This window comes from Drosophila subpulchrella, chromosome 3R (assembly GCF_014743375.2).
Source record: "Drosophila subpulchrella strain 33 F10 #4 breed RU33 chromosome 3R, RU_Dsub_v1.1 Primary Assembly, whole genome shotgun sequence".
In the NCBI taxonomy this organism is placed as follows: Eukaryota; Metazoa; Arthropoda; class Insecta; order Diptera; family Drosophilidae; genus Drosophila; species Drosophila subpulchrella.
This window is the reverse complement of record NC_050609.1, coordinates 18,353,710-18,375,852: the sequence shown is the minus strand read 5'-3', so window position 1 is coordinate 18,375,852 and position 22,143 is coordinate 18,353,710. Positions and strand designations below refer to the sequence as shown.

The following is a 22,143-nucleotide window of genomic DNA, read 5'->3' as shown; positions in this document are numbered from 1 at the left end:
GCATTTCTGGTTTCTGTTTGGAACTCAGCTCCATATGAACTGGAAATTTCAGAGATGAAGAGAGTAACCACACACCTACACTCGGAAGAGAGACTAAAAGATACAGATACATTCCACAGCTCTCTCAATTGTGGATTTCATTCAAGCTGCTGATTGTGGATTATAAAAATATTGGCGGGGAATTCAAATTTGTATATTAAATGAAAGTTATAACACCCATTTCATATAAAATAACAGCACTACTTAGTTTCAACAAAATTTGGCATCTTTTTTATTCGCATTAGCAAAAATAAAGCTTTTCCCTCGTCACTTACAAATGGTAAATAAATACATGGATTCAGTGTTGGTTTTTGTTTTTGATGGGCCCGACAAGTGTCTGGCCAGGAATATTTATAGGATCACTCCATTGGGATGTCTACTCCTAGTCCTCCTTAACGGTAAAGGAGTGCGTGAGGCCCTCGTAGGGATACTTTCCGCCCAGGATATACTTGTACTCCCCGGAATGCCGGATGCGATATTCCCCGGGAAGGGTCTGCGGACTGATGTTCCAGTAGATCTCCATTTCGCTGAAGCCCAGGATCGTATTGGTGCGGTGCCAGATCATTCTGAAGGTAAGTATATCAGGTTAATAAATTGTTGTATTATTATCAGGGGGTATTACTCACCTGGTCTCCCAACTGGCGTCCGTGTAGGCCACCTTCCAGCGATCCTCGTTGATCTTTCGCTCTATGGTGAAGTAGGTCTTCTCGGTGAAGAGGTTGTTCCTTGGATTTCCGGATATATAGGTGACCTTCACGGTCTCATTGATGCCGTACTCCTTGTTGGGCTGCGTTTTCACATAGCCAAAGTCCGTGTTTATGGGGTGTCCGTCGAAGAGAACTCCGGTATTCAGGGACAACATCACATCATTCATATAGGGCGGACTTGGACCCGCATCCACGGTCTCATTCCGCATCATTGCCTTGGTCAAATGCTCGAAGACGTCCATATATATGGAGTGGGTGTGGGGCCCAAAGATCGTGGAGGCAGCCTCGTAACGCTGCGCCTGGTACTCCTCCGGAGTCACCGTGTAACTGGTGTATATATTGGACAGTCCGGCGATTATCACCTCGGTGTCCAGACCTCCGGCGGCGGAGGCAGCTGCTCGGATCTGGTTACGAAGACGTCGTCCAGCCATCGTGGTGAATTCACAGGGCACGGCGGCTAGGATCACATCACCGATCTTTATGAGCTGATCTGAGACTATCTTGGGCTGCCACTCATAGGGGAAGGTGGCCTAAAATTGGAATAAAAAAGAGTGGAATAAAAAGAGGGTTTTAGATCCCCTTAAGACTATGAATTATATTAAAATTATTTTTTAGATGTGTCATTTAAGACCTGTACAGAAAATTAACCTTCTAGCCTCGAAACTTTGTTGTTATTGTCTAACAATGATCTACGTTTCGTTTAAGTTTAATTGCCTCAGTTTAAAAACAAACTTAAACGGGTATGGTCTATTAAATGTGCTAACGACATCATAAAAATGAAAAACGTATTACTTTTGGCATACATTTTGTTCAAGGGATCAAGATCAACAAGTATATAAATATATATATAAATCTAATTATTATGTTGCATACTTCTAGGCATGATAGGAAATTGTCTAAAAATCTTAATAAACCATGTTATAAAGATCACAGATTTACTCACCCTTCCAGTGGCCAACAAAATGGGCTTGGGCTCGTGGCACTTGATGTCCTCCTGTGTGGGAGCAGCAATAAAGTCACGGACGAAGTTCCACATGGGGTTATCCGTGGTGGTTCCCTGTTCGAAACTGAAGGCCCCAGGTCCATCGGTGGTACCTGCGGCAAAACTATAGCCCATGGCGGGCTGACAACCCCTGACCTTGTCGATCTTCCTGCTCAGCGGGTTGTAGGTGCTGCCATTATAATTGGGCATGTCCACAAACTGGTGGATGAACCTCACATCTCCGGTGACCTCCCGAGCCGTGGACTCCTGGCTCTGTTCGTTGAGCAGTCCCAGGGCAGCATCCGCCAGTCGTTGACCCAAAATCTGGGTGCTCTCGAACATGTCCTTTCCGGGACCCGAGGCAAAGCAATCTCCTTCGCCAGAGGGACAACGCGAGGTCAGCAGATCACATTCGTTGCCAGAAATCGAACACTTGGGACCCATTATGTTGGGGGATACATCTCCAAGATTGGAGGAGCAGAAGGCACCCACGAATTTACCCTTTCCGGGCATCTTATTGGGGTTGTACTCCTTTTCCAGGAGCAGGGCAGCATAGCCCACATTATCGCTGGTCACCAGTTGGTTGGTGTTATTCATTGAGGTGGCATGAACGGCATACCAGTTGAAGGCACCCAGGAGGTTGTTCTCCAGGTCCACGAATCTCAACTGTGTCAGGGTCTTATCCGTGTCGTGTTCGTATTGAGCACGCTCCTCGGCGGGGTTTCTCAAGTAGGAAGAGGGTGAGCGGTTAATATTGACATTTAGCACTGTGGTTTTGGACAGGAAGATGCGACCATCTACCAGGTTGTCAGTGGCCCTTTTAATGCACTGAAACAATCAAATAAGTTAATTTAATATAAGGTTATAGAAAGATATAATACATACCAAATACAGACCCTGAGCCATAACCTCGAAGGTCTGAGGCACAAAGCCAAGGATGGAAATGTCGTAGAGCAGGTGCATCAGGAAGCCTCCAGGAGCTCCGTGGGTGTGGGTGCCACTGATGGCCACATTGTCATTGTGGTAGAGGTTTCCGTAGCGCGCCTGCAGGCGCTTAATCACCTCCCTCTTCAATCCGTAACCCATCATTCCCGCATCCGCACTCACGAAGGCCACTCGATTGCCCTTCTCGTCCTCCACCACGAAGGCACGGGCAAATACTCGGGTGTGGATGCCACGACCCACCTGCTTGATGTTGGCATAGCCCATCTGCCATAGGAGATTTACGAATTGGATCATATATAGTTAAAGGGAGCCATAGAGGTACTCACGAAATTAATCTCCACTGGCGGTCCTGTGATATCCGCCCGGCCCACGCCCACTTTGTAGGTGGCATTGGCCCATCCACACAGGGAACTCAGGGCCAAAAGAGCCAAGAAGGCTACCTTGCTAAAGGCCATCTTTAACTTTATGGCTCCTAACTTAAATCTGAAAATAAAACTATACCATTTAAATATTTTCCTAACCATCTAAAATTTGCTTTTAAATATTTTGTATGTCTTTTATAAAGTCACAGAATTACTGGTTACCTAAACCCATTAGTAATCACTACAACTAAAGCTAGCCTTTCGTGCTTAATATAATTATTCAGCAAATAATAGTATTAAAAATTACAAACAATTTTTACCATCATGATTAAAAGCAATATACTTTTAATTACTGCTCAAAATTGTACTCTGGTTCTGAAGCAATTATTAAAAACAAGACCCAATGCCTAACCACATTTTCAGCAATTAATAAATAATGGGCACAAATCCTAGACATGGGAATTTATGACTTTTTAATGTGTTTGAATAATTAATAACCGCTCGATAATCAAATTATAAAGGCAATTTAGCCAAAAATGAATTGGCTGCTATGACAATTTTTAAATGTGACATATCTTTTGACATACATCGCCCGTTTTTTTTACTTTATTTATATACTATATTACTATTTACTATAAAGTATGTCCTGGTGCACTCTTCCACTTTCTTTCACTTCTGATCAGTGAATGTTTGCCATATAAGCATTTATTCCTTCGTACAATCTCTATTTAACCAAAGGGAAAACGCAGAAATAAAGAGTCCCCCGTCTCGCATTTGGCAATCGTATCGTATATTGCAAATATCTGCAACAAATCGCGATGGTTATGAAATGGTTATTCGCTTGACAGTTGGACAGCTGGATTTGAACCGGCCCTCATCTATCAATCGGTTATAGATAAAGCGCACAAATGCAAATTCCCCCTCGGACATTGGCAATCGCACTTCGGGTGTGACCTCCAGCAGACCCATCGACAATGGCACTAACAATAACAATAACAATCCGAGTAGCAATAACAATAATAATAATAACAAAGCAAGCAACAGACCCGCGGTTGCAAGATGACAGGCGGGGGATCTCTTATCAGTATCTGAAGTCGGTTTTGGGAACCGGTTTTTATCAGTTGCGAAAGCCAAGCGGCTTCTTCAGGGGCTCAATGGCTATACAGCTGTGGCCAAGATAATAGAACCACGAACTAAGTGTTAGGGCATTTTTTTAGATTAATAATAATATTACACATACTACGATGTATCTACGATGTAGTATATCGTTTTTAAAGCATAGATATTTTTTACTAACTATTTTGATCTTCATTTCTAGCAGTTTCAATTTAAATATTTATTAACTAAAATAATTTGATAATTTTTAATAATTTATAAAAATTGTTAAGAGATTTGTTAGCTCTCATTTGCTACCAGATTTTAAATCAATGAAGACGCCATAATTTTTTTTTGTGTAATATGGCTCTTCTGTTTTGTGCATTGCTTTTCAAACTGATAAACACATTGAGCACATGTGGTATGATAGATACTTTTATGCTAACCGCTGTAGTGTATCTTGAAACCAAAAGTAGTTGGGGTTTTCCACTCCCGCGCATCAGCACCCCTTCTATTCTTTCCTATTTTCCGCCTGCTTTTGTTTCGAACTTAATGATGAATCGACTTCTTTTGTATGCGAGCTGGGTTCCACATAGAACACTCTGTTCCTTTGTTTTTTTTTGGATTCCCGCAAAAGGCGTTAAGTAGGAAATCGAGTGGGTAATAGCCGTGCATGTAAAGCAGAGCCAGAGCCCAAACCACCCGATCCGATCCCCATTATTTGTCGTACACTTTGCATAATTTACACGCCGCGGGTCTGACATTGAAAATTACGAACAAAAATTAAATAAATATGCTCGGCTATAAACAGCGGAATAAACTATCAACGCAGGGCCATCGCACAAGATACAGAGATACAAGATACAAATGGGCCGGCATACACCGATTTCGATTTCGGATACTTTTGCAATCCCCCGGAGGCTCGAAAATGTAACGCACACCAAAAGTAAAAAAGCGAGCAATCAAAATATATGGAAATGCAAAAGTATCTCTTGGATACGGGCCGCCAAACGCTGATCGCCGGACAAACGCGCCAATTGAGCAAATTACAGAAGATTTCGTTTGATGAGTCTTTTATAAGATGAGTAGGTATATATACGAATCTCTGGCTGAGGTTACTTGCACTGATTTAGGGATGCTTGGACTTGTTTTTTGAGGGTTATGCAATGTGAACTCCTTTTTTCGAACTGGCTGCTTAGCCTCGCCACTCACATTTATGGTTTAAACTTGCTTGGACTGCAATTATAGTGATTATATATTTATTTTGCGCTTATCACACGCTCTTTATCTGCCTAATTACTGGATAATGTGCAGCATTTGCAGTTGCAGTTCGGCGCTTGTCGATGCCAAAAACCGATTTCAAAACACGCTGGGCCCCACTTATTTCGATTTATTTATCTTTCCACGAACGCGACAGTTTGTTTTTTACTTTTCGTCCCCTCCCCTCGAAAAAACGAAACTATCTCGAAACGAAACCGAAAAATGAGAGATCCGTGGGATTGTCGCCCGTTTTGCGCCCAAGTTGGCACTCGACTGATCGGATCGAGCCAACCATTCCACTTCCAGCCAAGCCAGACTCAATTTCAAACCGAACCTGAATCGGGGACTTTGGCTCTCGGCGTTTGCATCTGTGAATGGGTTTTCGGCTCTTCGGTTGTATGATTTTTTGGGCGCCTTGTGGGCGTACTTCCCATCAATCTCTCAATTGGTCAGTCGTCCAAGTGGTCAATCAAGCGGACTATCTCTCAATCTCTTTTCGTTCATAAAATGTTTGTACCATATTTGATTGGAACTACACTTTGACAAACGTTATAAAATAAAGTACTACATTTTTGAATATAACAAATATTTTTCAAGTTGTGTTTATCTTATGAAAGAATCTTTCTTGAGCCTGCCCAATATTCCCACCTGCACTGTTGGTTTTACCCGATCTGCATGCTTTAAATAATCCACCGATAGCTTATCATATCGCCTCGTTAGTTTCCGTAGATCAGGGGACTTAGATTGGGCCACACTTATAGGTAATACTCGTGGGTAAACAAGTGCGCACTTTGACTCCTGCAAACAAGATATTTTCGCAACCAAGTCCCTGATATTTGCACGGATAATTGGTTGGTATTTGGAATTATTAATTATTTAACTTACCCGCGAAATAAGTTTCCTGCCGACTTCTTTCGGGATCGACCCACGCGCTACTATTAAATGGGCTCCCAAAAGAATTTCCGCAATCGATCCAGCCGAGGGGTCTTTAAAATAACCATTTGATAAGGTTCAACTATCGCTTAAGATCGAGTATATTGCCCAGATTAGCCGTGTTTTTTTTGCAGCGATACGGATTAAGTACGTGCAATTAGTAGGGAAATATACAGTTTCTAGAAATACAAATTTGCAACTTACTATAAGAAGGCTTTTATCCTATGATTAATTTATTGACCTTCAAACGGGGGCATACTTCAAAATTTAAATTAGTTAAGATCAACGTAGGATAAAACTTAAATGGATATATAATAGAAAATTGCATTTTAAGACTTTAGTTGTATGGTATACAAAGACAAAGCAATCAAAAAAGATTGAACACCAGAAGATATTCAAATAGTACACATAAATTTAAATTCAAATAGTATCGTATGCTTCGCAGTGGTTAGTTTTGTAATCGATGCTACTCTCGATAAGTATCGATAAGCCATCGACTACCGTGTCATCGCGCACAGCTGGGAGAACAGCTGTTCTCAGCTTTTTCAGAGGACGCCACCTGCGTAATTATGAGTAATTCTCCACGCACGAAGATTGCGGAACAGCATTGAACTGGCAGCCAACAGAGCGTCCAATCCGCGCGAGCAACCACCCAAGACAATAGCCCAAAGACCCCGGGACAGCAGACAGTGGAACCCGGACAAGGAACTGCAGCAGGAGCAGGAGCAAGTGAAACCATGTCGAAGGCTGTGAACAACATGAGCATGGGCGTCGTGGAGCCGCAGGAGCGGATGAAGCACCTGTCGCACTGCGGCAACCTCATCGAGGTGGACAAGAACATGCCAGTCACACGGTGGGTAGTCCTTCGATTCCATGGCCAATCGGCCCCCAAGGATGCGACCTTGGCCACCCAAGGACTTCGGGGTTCTCAGGTCCACACGCTCGCTCACCCGCCAAATGTCCTTGCAGGTACTATCGCTCGGGCACCGAGATGCTGCGCATGGCCAATGTTTACCTGCGGGAGGGCAACCACGAGAACGCCTTCATCCTCTACTTGCGCTACATGACCCTCTTCATCGAGAAGATCCGCCAGCACCCGGATTACGGCAGTGTCAAGGCCGAGGTGCGGGATATCAACAGGAAGATCAAGGACGAGATCATGCCCACGACGGAGAAGCTGCGGGCCAAGCTGCTAACCCACTACCAGAGGGAGTACGAGCAGTTCCTGGCCAGCAAGGAGGCGGAACGGGTCAAGGAACTGGAGCGCGAACGGGAGCGGGAAAGGGAACGCCAGCGGCAGAAGGAAAGGGAGAAGGCCGGCTCAAGTGGCGTCCCATCCCTCATTCCGGCCAACCTGCACGTGCTCATCGACGAGGGCAACCAGCCATCGGCGCCAGACTTGGGCCTGCTCGACCAGGTGGTCTACCCCAATGACTTCCCCACTGGCGCCAATCGCAGCCTGCCGGGATCGGGTCTCCTGCTGCCCGCTGCCAGCGAAGCAGCCGCCGATAAGACAGCCAAGTGAGTTTCCAGGAAGGGTTCCTAAGCTTAAATTTCGTAGTAAATATTCCCAGAACTCTGATCCGTCTAGTCATACGTATACAATCATCTCCCCTTACTCTAAACAAAGTTCACTGTCGCGCATTATGAATAATGAAGCCCCAAGAATTTCTGTAAACATGTCACCGCACAGTACGGGTGCAATTCTTTTGCCCTTCCACTACTGCATTCCGCTCAAACGAGGTTTGAAATGGGACACCTCAAACAAACATAAGGCCTGGGCTTGCTTATCGAACGATCGTCAGCTATAAACCGATCCCATTTTGATTAAACTTGATAAGAAAACTGATAGTCCCATTAAACTGATAGTTCCGTCAAACAGTTAGAAGGCATAATCTATACGACTGTTGGTTTTTTGGCGATTAGAATGATTGTGTTTTTCCATAAACTAAATGTAAACTCAGATTTATTTTAAAGAATATCGTATCTTTCAGCTCAAAACCTAGCTTCGATCGCAACCAGAAGCCGTCGTACAACCGCACTCATTCTCTGCTGGCGGGCTCTCTGCGCATAGTAAACGTGCCCGGGGACACGATGGAGGTGTTTCTGAATCTGGCCCATGCCAACACCTCGAAAAACATCGAGACTTGCGGTGTATTGGCTGGTCATCTGTCCCAGAACCAGCTGAACATCACGCACATCATCACGCCGCAGCAGCAAGGAACTCCGGACAGCTGCAATACTATGCACGAGGAGCAGATATTCGATGTGCAGGATCAGATGCAGCTGATTACGCTGGGATGGATTCATGTGGGTGTCCTGCATGCTATTATAATTACCTATTTAACTATAAAATGCTCTCCTTTTGCAGACCCATCCCACTCAGACTGCGTTTTTGTCCTCCGTTGACCTGCATACGCACTGCTCCTATCAGATCATGATGCCCGAAGCCCTGGCTATTGTGTGCGCCCCAAAGTACAATACGTGAGTCATGGAATGAGTCATTTGGGAGAGCACCTGCTTATCTTGAATCCATATCTTCCCTTTGCAGCACTGGTTTCTTCATACTAACGCCCCATTACGGACTCGACTACATTGCCCAGTGTCGTCAGTCGGGCTTTCATCCGCATCCCAATGACCCGCCGCTGTTCATGGAGGCGCAGCACATCCGGATGGACAACCAGGCCAAGATCAAGGTCATCGATCTGCGGAGTCAGTCACTCGAAAGCCAAATGCAGCAGATCCATCTATAGCTCCAGTTTCGGGTGTCAAACGGTGATTAACCATGGAAATTACAGAGATTTAGGCAGATAGAGAGAGACTAACTATTTTCGGCAAACACAGAGATATGTATTTTTGCAAGCTGTTGATCCCGAGGATCATCTATACATCACTTTAAGCACTCGGCGGCATTTGTTGTTGTTTATTGCGTTCCGGCCTTTCCGTTCGTTGCATTCTTTCACTTAAGAACCCCTAATGTGATTTTCAATTGTGGCTTACCCCTGCGTTCGTTACTATCTATTATAAACCTATATTTATTATGTTAGGCAGTTGTCGGTGGGGGGAACCCCCGGCACTCTCACACACAGCTTACAGTGCAAACTATTCGGGGCGCTCCGAAAAGGAGTCGCGTCCTTCTATGGCTTACTACTTGCGATAACCTGTTGTTCAAAGACGAATCATCATGAAATGCTATTATAAAACTGTGCATGCTTACTATTGTACTAAACTGAATAAATATTTATGACTACTGGTTTATGGTTGCCCATATTTTTCAGTCTTAATGGTTATTGCTAACATAAAATCAAATTTGCCATGTTGTTGGGGAGGTAAATTTAAAGTCGGGAGCTTAAAATATCAGATGTGCTGCTGCTTTTGTGGAATTGCCTTGGAATTGTTTTTGGAATTTAAAATTACGATGCTTTAACTATTGTCCAAAAAATTAAAAATGGTTCCATTGATATTTCCGGTTTAAAAATGGAAACTCTGGCCGAGAGATGGCGCCAGCTGTCAGCTGGGAAATTTCCCTAAGCTAAGAACTTACATTTTCCCCTGCAGATAAACAGCTGTAGCTCCAACAAAGAATATTTGTTGAATAAAAAATAAAGTTAAAATAAATTTAGATAAGCCCATATAATATATATTATTTTTACCAACTAATAATATTTGGTAAACATTTTTACAGGTCTTAAGGGTGGGAATGTTAACATTTCCCTCGAGTCCTAACATTTCCCGCCGCAACCACCTTTTGGAGCCCTGTTAACCAGTGTTTTCCATGTTGTCATCCAGTTTAGCGCGTTTTCTCGTCCGGCACGGTCCTGTTTTCCGAGGTGTTCCCAGTGCAGCAGCTGTCGCCCACAACCATCTGGGTGCATTTGAGGAACAGGAACCTGTATAGAGTTAAATCCAAGTGTTAAGCCGACTCGAATCGAATTACCCGCCATACCAGCGGATTTAAGTGCGTAAAAATCGATAAAGGAGCAGTTGCTTGTGAATCGACCACCTGGGGTCAGGTGGAAACTCCCTACCCCCAACCCTTCTGGATTTTCCGGGGCCAAAAGTCAGAGCAGTTTTAGCCACCCGCAGAGCCGCTGATAATGCCAATGCACATCCCGTTTCCGTTTAATTGGATCCCCACTCTGCCAGTCGCCCGATGCCAAGAAGTAAGTGCACTTGGTTCCACCGAGCTAAGCCTTTGTCTTGCGTGGAGTCCCAATCCCAATCCTCCGGCCTCATCAAGTGGGTGCCAGCTTGCGCTTTAATTACCAGAGCCACCCCCTCGAATGGGTGACACCCCCGCCCACTTGCCACCCAAGAGGCGGCGGATTAGGTGCTCGGATCTAAAAATAAGTGCGGCTGAAAAGGAATGAAAAGAGCAAAAGTGCCGACGGGCGGAAAAGTATAAACAAGCTTAATGTGGAAATTATACAATACCCTTTCATAAAGATGTGTCTAAAAAAACTAAAATAAAAAAGTAGTAAGGATTTTTATTTTTTAAGTTTTTTAAGTTTAAGCTTAATAAGAATATTTTGTGGAAGCAAATTGTTGACATTATAATAAAAATGGAATTTATCTTATGAAGATATCAACAATATATCAAAATTATATAATATGTGGTAATACAAAAATATTTATTTATTTTATTTATTTTTTATTTTAATTCATTTATTTATTTTAATTCATTTAAGAAAGAGTGATTTAAAACTCGTTTAAAAAATGGTTTTGAGCATGAGTTTCCTAGTTAAAGAAATAGCATTTAAGTTTTCAACAAACCAACAAGTAGATAAACTTGGTTACCCCAAATTAATTCTTTATTGCCAAAAACCATTAACTTTATTTTATGGAAAGCTATTTCCCTTCAAGGCAAACAGATTACCCTTCACAAGGATTTAAAAGCAAAGCAATTGAGAAATAAGGGCACAACGAAGGGTTCTTGATCGAAAAGAGCTGGGATGGATAGATATAAATTGATAACAGTGTTTTCCGCAGCTATCATCCATCATTGTTAAACCGAAAACTATAGTAAAGCTGTTAAAGTGGGGAGCTATTTGTATGTGACAATGCGGAAGTGGAGGTCCTTTTGCGGCGCCCGTGCTGGTGAATCCCCCGGCTGTGCCTGTCGTGCCACAAAAAGGACAGCCCGTTCGAGGAGAAGGGAAACTGAACTGACATTTGGCTAACCTTCATAACAAAAAGGCTGTCGGTTCGTGCAGCTTTCTGTGCTCATGATTGGTGCTCGTAATTGTTCACTTTATTTAACAAACTCCAGTCCCCTCCCAAGAATTCGAAGGATGGTTCGGCCTTGTTAAAATTCTTTGGGAGGGGCACATATTCCTCAGGCTGACGTTAATGAAATATTATTTTCTCGCTGGCTCAGCTATTTTTATAACCGCCCAAAACACGCTTCATTCACGTGCCCTCCGCAGATGGCCAACGATGCGTATACGCAATGTCTCTGCCGCTATCTTTCGTCTTTTTCCTTCTCTCTTTTAGAAAGCCCTCTCTTTCGCTCTTTTTAGCGTGTAATTTGCCACAGCACGTGTTTACATTGTAAACAGAGAAACCCGAGCAGCTGTGAATGAATGCAACTGAATTTAAGAACATTTTCGCAACGTGAAATCGTCAACCACTTGGCACGCTCGAAAATTGCGACCTTGCCAGCCATGCATGTGAACTGACAGTGGGGGTCAGTTGAATAGGAGCAATTAACCAAAAATAATAATTAAATTTTATTGAGTCTATACAAGTTAAAATTGTTTGGAATTTATTAATATACTTCTTAAAGTGATCAGATGTATAGTGTAGAACATCTCCAATTTCCCTTCTAATATTAAAACCTCTTTTTATTAATAATATTAGTAAGATTATAATCTTTATTTTCAAAAACTACACAGAGAAAACTATCTAAGAACATTGTTCTTGAATTGAGAACATTGTTCTTGAATTGAGAACATTCCTTTTTGAATTGAGAACATTGTTCTTGAATTGAGAACATTGTTCTTAAAAAACGTGTAAGTACATTTTGGTATCAATATAAGAACGAAATGGTGAGAAGAGAAAAGTTAAATTGAGTTTATTTAACAACTTTTTGATAAGTATACACTAAGGACTGAACTAATAGTTTATTTGTACATACAATGTACTTAAATACCGCCAATTCAACTTTATTCGAGCAAAATAAAAACATTTTCATCTTAAAAATTTCGTTCTATTTTTAAGAACATTTTCAACTCAGATGAGAACGTCAGAATTTTCTCTGTGTATAGAAACAATTTCTTAAGACTTTAACTTGGGAGGTATATATTCCTAAATTCCAAAATTTGGATTGTAAAATGTAGCATTTTTTATTTTATCTAGTTCCTAATAACCCAACGGCAGCTATAAGAAGTGCGATAGATAGAAACACCTTGAGGCCACTTAGAATGAAATTACTTCCGTGAACACATTGCACCCATGATTCGCACTGCTGTTTTCTATTATCAACAAAGTTTTTGTTTACGGGCTTAGGACTACGCCCCTTTTCGCCCACATCACACCACCCTCTTAAAGTCTGCAGCAGATGGTTGCAGCAATTGTTTATGGTGAGGTGGCAGTGGCAAGAAAAAAGAGCACGTCCCGGGCAAAAACAATAACAAACTGAAATGAGAATCAAAATTAATATGAATCTGAAATGCAATCGCCGAGGGTTCTCTTTTTATTTATTATTTTTTGCGGGTCTCTCTCTAGGTATGAAAAGTTACTGAATGCGGGAAAAGCTCTCGATTCTATAATTCCGACAGTTCAGAATGGAAAAGCAGCGCGACGCCAGCGGATGACAGACCGAGAAAATCGCGCGCGTCTCCCGATAAAAATCACGAGTTGAATTCTCTATAAATATATCCGGTTCGGGCATAGGAAATTATTATTTGTTCATTGGATAAGCCCAGTAGAATAACTCAGAAGCCTTCGAAGTATTGAATAAAAACACAAAAACTCGCGAGTGACAATCAAAAATCCAGGATTTACAGTATTTGCCTGACTAACCATTTAACTGGTGGTTAAGTTAAAAGTTAAACCAACGGTTTAGTGAAGATAAGCGCCTATTTAAAAAGATAAAGCGAACGTGCCTGAAGTTCGCCAAGATCCAAAAGACTTTCGACTGTGTTCATACCTATAAGTGAATATGCCAGATAAGGATGAGGTAACGTTCCGCTCAGGAAACTAATTAACTATTGATCTGATAACTGACCGATTGAGGAAGTTCACCGACCCAGACTAATTAATATCAATAAGATCGATTGGAACGATAAAGATACATTACGACATAGTCGAAAGATAAATACTGGATATCTCGGAAAGCTTGCAGGCTAAGCAATTATATAAGGAAATAAAACAATATCATTAGAGAGCTTTTTGAGTATCCAGCGAATCACCTTCAATCCCATGGATTTGTGGCCAGTTTTCTCTGCTCACGACTTTGGAAAAGTCACCGCTATCTCAGGCCGAGATTCTCAGATTCTCAGTTTGCGGTTACCGATCGTTCCAGCCGATGTTCTATATGATCTCTTTCTATATGCATACCTCTCTCGTTTTTGGATTCTCTCTGGTACATTTGCTGTCGTCAATTAGCCAGCTGACTGTGGTCCCATGGCTCACCCTGCGTATACGTAATGGCCCAGTGGTGCAGCTGTTGCTGAATTCCCCTTATAACACCCTCCTTGTGAAAATTGTTAAGTTTCTGTCAGTTGGTAAAGAAGTTAAGTCCCTGAATGGCTTCAATATACACAATATGACAAAACTGATTATATTCGGTGGATTTGCTCAAGCTCCCAGTTGTTCACTTCTGACTTCAGTTGGTGGGGTGGGTGAAATTACCCCATCCAAAAAGACCGAAACAACGACAACCACAGCGATAATGAACAGTCGGTTTGACCTTGATGGAAATTGCAAACACAAAACAAAACTTTGCGGCTCGCGCAACAAATTTCCATGGAACCTGCAGAGAGAAAAACATAAACAAGATTTTAATTGGGGTTTTGTGATTGCGGGAAAAATATCATATTTGTATTTAACTTCAAGGATTAATACAAATTTTCAAATGTTTTTAGCTTTTAAAATGCTTTCTTACCAATAGAAATGGATAACAACTCTTGGTATTATATAAAGTTAAACCAAGCTGCTTAATTAAATTGATTCTTTTTTATAAATTTATTAAAAAGAATATTATCTGTCAAGAACTCATTCCCAAAATATAAGTTTCAGTGTGTAAATCAGGCATGAATATTTATCAGTTTTTTCTGTGTATTCACCGATACAGACAGAAAGATATAGTAACAGTGACAAGCACGTGCCACTCGCTGCAGGCAGCTGAGCAAACCGGGGAAATCCAGGGGAAAAGCGACCTGGGCCTGCAACCTTTGAAGACCATGGCCAAGAAGAACTCATTATGCAAATGCAACAAAGCAGAAGTCAAGCAGAGGGGTGGACAAGCAGACAAACACGGGGAGTGACACGAAACCCGAGCAAACAAACAAACAAATCGCTGCTGTCTGCCGTCACACGGGTCGTATGTGTAACATTTTCCGCTCGTTGGCGCTGCCCAAATAAAAAGTGAAAAAAGCAAAAGAGTTTTTACTGGTCATGAATATATAAAACACCACACAAGCGCATTTGGGGGTTTACAAGTTCAGCCTGCAGTGCCAGCAAATTGAATCGGGGTTAAAGCGGAACTTCCTTTGATTATATTCGGATTGGATTATTTCATGCCCAGTGAATCCACCAAAAGTCAATTTCATAAAGGGTAAATAGAACAGAAACAAGAAGAGTTGCTATGTAAATTTAAAAATTAATATTCGATTTATTTGACTTTAAGCTACAAGCTGCCAATCATATCAGAGTTAATTCGAGTGCCAGCAAAAGTAATAAATAAACAATACACATTAATTAAAAGTCACATTACAAACATTGCCATTTAATTACTTTCTGTTGAAATGAAAGTTCACATCCACGTCCCAGCTTCAATATGAATTTTATATCCTCATCGAGTGAACAATTCAATTTTCGTATTTTCGCTGCTGCCCAATGAATACTTGATGGCATCGCAAATTGTGCAGCAAATTGCCGGCGAACGAATTCATTTATTCCCACTGCCAATCGATTGGGAAAGGTCACTACGACACTTTGACGGATACCACAGACAACTACAACTAAAAGTGGGGATAAAGCCACCATCCAATAAATCCAATTTCATCTATACTAAACCACAAAAACAGTAAAGCATAAAGGAGGTCACTTGATGGAAATCATTAAAGGCTATGTGCTTTGCTATAACCTCTAGAATTTTATAGTATAATATTTGACTGAACTCGAAAAAGTCATTGGGGATTACCTTTATGCCCTTTCGCCTCTTCTTTTAATCCACATTGTAATCAATTTTATTTACAAGACATCTGAAATTGATTACACTTCAATCCATCCTTTTCCCCAGGGTATTTAACTTAAATCACCTAGCCAGTCCTGATTTTGACTTAATTATGCTTCAAGGACTTCATGGCTGTGGTGTCCATAAATATTTTCGTGTTTTCGCTGATTTTATAATGAAATCTGCTATTGTTTTTGCAATTTTCTGGCACAAACAAGCGCATCTGGGAATGTGAGGGACCCCCAGTAAAGAAAAAGAGACGGGGAAATTACAATTTCATCGCGTGCTAATCGTATTACGTCAATGAGGCAATTGATAAATGCTAGGGAATCGAATCGGAATCGGGCGTATTGTCATCGAAGTTGAACTTGTTGTCGGAGCTGCTGACCTCTAGGTGATTGCTCAGACTGTTCAATCGATTGAGAGAGCGAGTAAACAAGTGGCAGAGGTACGATATAGGGTATTAGATACTTGACTTTGGTTACTAGGTAAGTACATGCAATAAACTGGGGACATTTTGGCCGGCGATTAGTACCAGATTGCACTAGAATTGCTAATCACAACCTTATCAATTGAAACAATTTGTTTACAAATATAACTCAAAATAATTACTTAAAGCTTATAGGCTGTCATAATCACTCTTAAAATGTATTACACTCAGATTGCATTAGCTAGTAAACTGGTGGTAAATCATTCTATAAATATGACAAGCCTTTTGTAATTAGCTGTTAACAACTAGTGCCATAAACTACACTTAGAAAAATCATAGAACACTACAGTATGATAAAAAAAACTAAAATCTGTTTTCTTCATTCTAATAAAAGATTTTTAAAAGTGAGAATCAAATATTCTGACCCCATTATTCTACAAATGATCAAGGCGACGCTAAATTATTATTAATATGTGTATTTCAAATTCAGATTTTGAAAATATTTAAAATCTTGCCAAATAGTCCTTATATAGCTATAGAAAAACAAATATTATTTAATACCCTATCGCGAACTACCGATTATAAAGAGAGTCGTTATAAGAGAGCCTATTGACATTGGTAGATAGCGACGGAAGAAAGAGTGGCGTGGCGGCCAAGGTAAAAGTTCTGCTCTCGATCTCTCTGCGCGGCGTTCTCCCAGACTCTCTACCAGACTCTCTCCCAGACCCGCTCCCAGTGGTTTGGTGGTGATTCTGGTGGTTCGCTCGCCAGTCCGCTCCACTCGCAGTTAATCGCGGAACGGAGACGCAGTGGTTTCGACTCGAGCGGTTGGGATTAGATCGGTTTGCATTGATGAGCTAATTAGATGCGGCAATTGTTCGCGGAAACAACATTAACCCAGAAGTAACACAGCTAAAAAACAGGAATGCCACTGACCAAGAGTTTGCCAAATGTGAGTTATGGCCGGGGTTCTTAGGCGACTGACACGTGTTGATTTTGCAGTTCGGTTCCAAGCGGGAGAGTGCCAAAAAGAGAGAGAGACAGTGGCGGGTCTAGAAGGGTTGTTTTGGGAACTGTCTATAAAAAAATAAAACAGATATACCAACATACAGAAAGATAAACAGAAAACTAGCCAAACTCCCTCTATAACTCTGCTCTATGACTAATTCTCCTCTTTTCAATTCTTCTTGCAGTCTCCGTCGCTTTTGAAGCGCGCCGGCACGGAAAAGTTGCGAGAGGTGTTCTTAAAGTACGCCTCCATCCAGAAGAATGGCGAGCACTATATGACCAGTGAGGACTTCGTGCGCAAGTTCCTAGGACTCTTTTCGGAATCTGCATTTAATGACGTAAGTACTCAGTATTTGCCTGCATTCGCGGGTCGTTGCAAGGTTATTTTGCATAGTCTGGCCGATAAGGCCTGCCATATCTTATCGGTAGATAACTCCCCTCGTGAGCGGTAGCACATAGTTGCCTATAAACATAAATCAGAACCATAACTAGACGACTCTCTGATTCACCGCTTGACCTTGACCCACCCGCAAACAGGTAGTAAACCACTAAATAACCCGGCAATCACTTGGCCGCCTCGTGTCTAGCCGCCAACGTCACAGATTCTATTTTAATGGGTCGCCTTATCAGCTTTATGGTCTGAGAACCGAACTGAACCTGATCGCAGATCGTATGTAGGTGCCCCCGCAAATTGGAACTGATTCAATCCTCAGGTGCCGAAGTCTGTGGGGCAGTTTCTTTTACGGCCCCCGTTTATCTCCCCATTAGGGAGGGACTGCCGGTCTAATGTCCAATTAACAGAGATTAACGTGTCACTGCAAAAAATATACTTTACTGATTTTAAAAATAGTTTTAAGCCGGAAAAAGCTTCTTACGATCTGTAATGTGTGTTTTTAAAGTTATTTGTTATTGATCTCTTATCAAAAAAATCTTTGTATAAACAATATAATGTATTCCATGCTATAGGAATATATTCTTATTGAAATCTCTAAAAATAAACATTAACTATATAGTTATAATAAATGTTTTTTTATTTTCCAAACAGGAATCGGTGCGCCTGCTGGCAAACATTGCGGACACTAGCAAGGATGGACTCATCTCCTTCTCGGAGTTCCAGGCTTTCGAGGGTCTGCTCTGCACTCCAGATGCCCTCTACAGGACCGCCTTCCAGCTGTTCGATCGCAAGGGCAATGGCACTGTTTCCTATGGTGAGAAAAATCCTATAAATATATTACTTACCATATTAAACTATAACATTTATCATTCCATTTCAGCTGACTTTGCTGATGTCGTACAAAAAACCGAACTGCACTCAAAGATACCTTTTAGCTTAGACGGTCCCTTTATCAAGCGCTACTTTGGTGATGTAAGTGCAATGCAGTCTAGTATATTTTAGTGCTGACTTATAATCTTTATATTTTTCCCGACTTGTAGAAGAAGCAACGCCTTATCAACTATGCTGAGTTTACGCAACTGCTGCACGACTTCCACGAGGAGCACGCGATGGAGGCCTTCCGCAGCAAGGATCCAGCTGGCACTGGGTTCATCTCCCCCTTGGACTTCCAGGACATCATAGTTAATGTTAAGCGGCATTTACTGACCCCCGGCGTCAAGGACAACCTCGTCTCGGTAGCTATCTAAGGGTTCTCCTGATTGAATATCCCTTAAACAGTGGTTTTCGAAACCCACCAGGTCACTGAGGGTCACAAAGTGAGCTTCCCGTATTTCATCGCATTTACCTCGCTGCTGAACAACATGGAACTGATCAAACAAGTCTACCTGCACGCCACCGAAGGCAGTCGCACGGATATGATCACCAAGGATCAGATCCTCTACGCTGCCCAGACGATGAGCCAGATCACGCCGCTGGAGATCGATATCCTTTACCATCTGGCAGGTGCCGTCCATCAAGCAGGGTGAGTTTACATCTAAAGATGGCTAGGGTTCTGTGTTGCCAACTATAGATTTCAATTAGCGAAACTTACATTTTTATTTACCTTATATAGCCTTGGAAAAGGTATATTAATTTGCTGAACTATATATTTGATGTACATACTCGTGTTTATAATGATTTAGCAATTTAGAAGTTCATTATGTTAGTTATGAATAGTAATAAAGCAGTTTAAGCATCATTTTACAATCTTTTTTGCAGCCTTTTATGACACTTATTTAATAGTCTTTTGTAGAATAGCAGTTCACATAAATACCCTATTTTACACACCTTACATTTCCAAGCTATAAAGTGAATGACTTGTGAAATAGAATTTCAAAATTAATTTACAGAAACCCCAATTACCGATGATCTAACATGATATAATTGTCAGTTTTATCATCGTTAATCTTTTAAACATGGAATGCATTAAATTTTGACTTAATTATCCAGTACTTTTTCCAGAAACTATATATACTAACTGTATCAAGTATTGTTCAGGCTATAGGGGGAAAGAAATTCTATAAATATGATGTCAAAAAGGTGTTACTTTTTTATAGGTTTATTACTGTTATGTCTGTCCGATCGTTTTGTACAAATTTATGAATTCTTAAAAGTGCATGAGTATCCCAGGGGAATCCCGGCAAAAGGTGTCCATTGATTTGTGCTAACTGCTGCTTGTTTGTATCTTTTTCTCTCTCTGTGTTTTCTCTTTATTTCTCCACTTCTCTGCGCTGCACTCGCAATTCTCATATTCCCAAAGCTGGTGGAAGCGCAGGAGAAAGATAACTCCGTGTAGGCAAGTGATCTCGTCCTTCCTTGGCCTTATTTCTGCTTCTTTATTCGTTTATGATTCCAATCCAAAAAGTCCCTATAACCCCAAAAACCTAACCCAGTTGGTGTCTCTTAGTTCCCCATTCTTAAATGATATAATCAAGAAAATATCAACTAATTTTGATCAATTATTCCGATTCTTCAGCCGCATCGACTATAGTGACCTGAGCAACATCGCCCCCGAGCATTATACAAAGCATATGATGACGCATCGTCTGGCGGATATCAAGGCGGTGGAGAGTCCCGCCGACCGATCTGCCTTCATTATGGTCCTGGAGAGCTCCTACCGTTTTACCCTGGGTTCCTTTGCAGGCGGTAAGTTGGTACTTGTTACTTATCTGAGTATAATAATACTTATTTATGTATCTTTCAACCATAGCTGTGGGTGCCACTGTGGTCTACCCCATCGATCTAGTCAAGACTCGAATGCAGAACCAGCGTGCAGGCTCCTATATCGGTGAAGTGGCCTACCGGAACTCTTTTGATTGTTTCAAGAAGGTAAGAGACCCGTCTAATTTCGTGAAATATATCTAGTTCTAACGATTCATCACCCACAGGTTGTTCGTCACGAGGGCTTCATGGGTCTCTACAGAGGTCTGCTGCCCCAGCTGATGGGCGTGGCTCCCGAGAAGGCCATCAAGCTGACGGTCAACGATTTGGTGAGGGACAAGCTCACCGACAAGAAGGGCAACATTCCCACCTGGGCAGAGGTTCTGGCTGGCGGTTGTGCAGGTGCCTCGCAGGTGGTGTTCACCAATCCCCTGGAGATTGTCAAGATCCGTCTTCAGGTGGCTGGAGAAATCGCCAGTGGGGAGAAGATCCGTGCCTGGTCGGTGGTGCGGGAGCTGGGACTCTTTGGCCTCTACAAGGGAGCCAGGGCCTGTCTGCTGCGTGATGTGCCCTTCTCGGCCATCTACTTCCCGACCTACGCCCACACCAAGGCCATGATGGCCGACAAGGACGGCTACAACCACCCACTCACTTTGCTGGCCGCCGGTGCCATCGCTGGTGTCCCGGCCGCCTCCCTCGTCACGCCCGCCGACGTCATCAAGACCCGCCTCCAGGTGGTGGCCCGTTCCGGACAGACCACCTACACCGGCGTCTGGGATGCCACCAAGAAGATCATGGCCGAGGAGGGTCCAAGGGCCTTCTGGAAGGGCACTGCTGGTAAGTCGGAATAGGCTTTTCTTGGAAGATCTAAAGAATTCGCGGTTATTCCAAAAATGATTTTATAATAATGTATATTTCCTTCTCCCACAGCTCGAGTGTTCCGCTCCTCGCCGCAGTTCGGCGTGACCCTGGTGACCTACGAGCTGCTGCAGCGGCTCTTCTACGTGGACTTCGGAGGCACCCAGCCCAAGGGATCCGAGGCGCACAAGATCACCACTCCGCTGGAGAAGGCGGCGGCGACGGTGAGCACCGAGAACCTGGACCACATCGGCGGCTACCGGGCGGCCGTGCCCCTCCTGGCCGGAGTGGAGTCCAAGTTCGGACTGTACCTGCCGCGATTCGCGCGCGGAGTAGCCGCTGCCACGCCCTCGACGGCCACGGGATCCTGATTGTACTGGCGCCACCGTCTGCCGAGCGCCACGTAGTCGAGGAGATGCAAATGGGACTGACGGGATTGGCAGGATTGGGGGCTCCGGCGGACATGAGATATGGTATATATTTTTTGCTAGGACGCGTTTACACAAAATACACACACACACACGAAAGCACTGAGGATATTTCTAACGAGGATCAGGGAGGAGCAGCGCCGTATCTATAGTACTATTGTATCTGAAGAGCGGGGTTCGAGTCCCGAACCCTGGGCACCCGGCTCTGAGCAACTGTTTTTACCACACAACCAAACCCAAGGGAAATGTAAAACCCGATTCAAAAAGAATATAGAGTATCGATTTTGGCAATGGTGCATATATATACATATAGTGTAGAACTGTTTTTTGTAAACTTTGTTAACTAGTTTAAAGTCTAGAGCAACAACCAATCACTGAACGTCAACTTTTGCACTCAATGTAACTATTAAAGCGAGAAAAACCTTTTAATCTTAGTACGAATTTGTTCAAAACAATTATCAAGCAAAGGAAATGCAATGAATGACCTCTTAGCTAATAAAGAATAAATAAATAAAACTCAATGTTGAAAACAATCGAATTTCGGAAGGAGTGTTGTCTAACTTAAAAAAGGGGATTGGGTTTAATAACGGGTAAGTGTACCT

General features: G+C 42.4%; 3 protein-coding genes across 6 annotated transcripts; 2 read left to right on the top strand and 1 right to left on the bottom strand.

Annotated features, from left to right (window-relative positions):
- Positions 1 to 243: 243 nt before the first annotated feature.
- On the bottom strand, positions 244 to 6,348 carry LOC119556508 (neutral ceramidase). Of its 2 annotated transcripts, none has more exons than XM_037868784.1 (6): positions 6,276 to 6,348; positions 3,000 to 3,156; positions 2,614 to 2,937; positions 1,690 to 2,556; positions 666 to 1,276; positions 244 to 605 (listed from the first exon to the last, which is right to left on the bottom strand). In XM_037868784.1, exons 2-6 carry the CDS (start codon positions 3,126 to 3,128, stop codon positions 422 to 424), a joined length of 2,115 nt encoding a protein of 704 aa, XP_037724712.1. In that variant the 5' UTR covers positions 3,129 to 3,156; positions 6,276 to 6,348; the 3' UTR covers positions 244 to 421. The 2 variants fall into 2 exon arrangements, with proteins under 2 accessions (XP_037724712.1, XP_037724703.1); XM_037868775.1 differs by lacking the exon at positions 6,276 to 6,348 and adding an exon at positions 5,343 to 5,649.
- Positions 6,349 to 6,740: 392 nt separating this feature from the next.
- Positions 6,741 to 9,593, top strand: LOC119556519 (STAM-binding protein-like A). Its single transcript, XM_037868796.1, has 5 exons — positions 6,741 to 7,176; positions 7,293 to 7,844; positions 8,318 to 8,633; positions 8,695 to 8,807; positions 8,875 to 9,593. The coding sequence occupies exons 1-5, from the start codon at positions 7,061 to 7,063 to the stop codon at positions 9,074 to 9,076; spliced, it is 1,299 nt and encodes a 432-aa protein (XP_037724724.1). The 5' UTR covers positions 6,741 to 7,060; the 3' UTR covers positions 9,077 to 9,593.
- Positions 9,594 to 10,420: 827 nt separating this feature from the next.
- On the top strand, positions 10,421 to 22,057 carry LOC119551742 (calcium-binding mitochondrial carrier protein Aralar1). 3 transcript variants are annotated; one of them, XM_037861246.1, is made up of 10 exons: positions 10,421 to 10,486; positions 17,347 to 17,499; positions 18,207 to 18,369; positions 18,436 to 18,527; positions 18,596 to 18,790; positions 18,854 to 19,077; positions 20,071 to 20,240; positions 20,305 to 20,423; positions 20,483 to 21,092; positions 21,186 to 22,057. In XM_037861246.1, exons 1-10 carry the CDS (start codon positions 10,421 to 10,423, stop codon positions 21,482 to 21,484), a joined length of 2,091 nt encoding a protein of 696 aa, XP_037717174.1. In that variant the 3' UTR covers positions 21,485 to 22,057. The 3 variants fall into 3 exon arrangements, with proteins under 3 accessions (XP_037717174.1, XP_037717195.1, XP_037717185.1); XM_037861267.1 differs by lacking the exon at positions 10,421 to 10,486 and adding an exon at positions 13,124 to 13,503 and having other exon boundaries at positions 21,186 to 21,484; XM_037861257.1 differs by lacking the exon at positions 10,421 to 10,486 and adding an exon at positions 16,934 to 17,105 and having other exon boundaries at positions 21,186 to 21,484.
- The last annotated feature ends 86 nt before the right edge of the window (positions 22,058 to 22,143 follow it).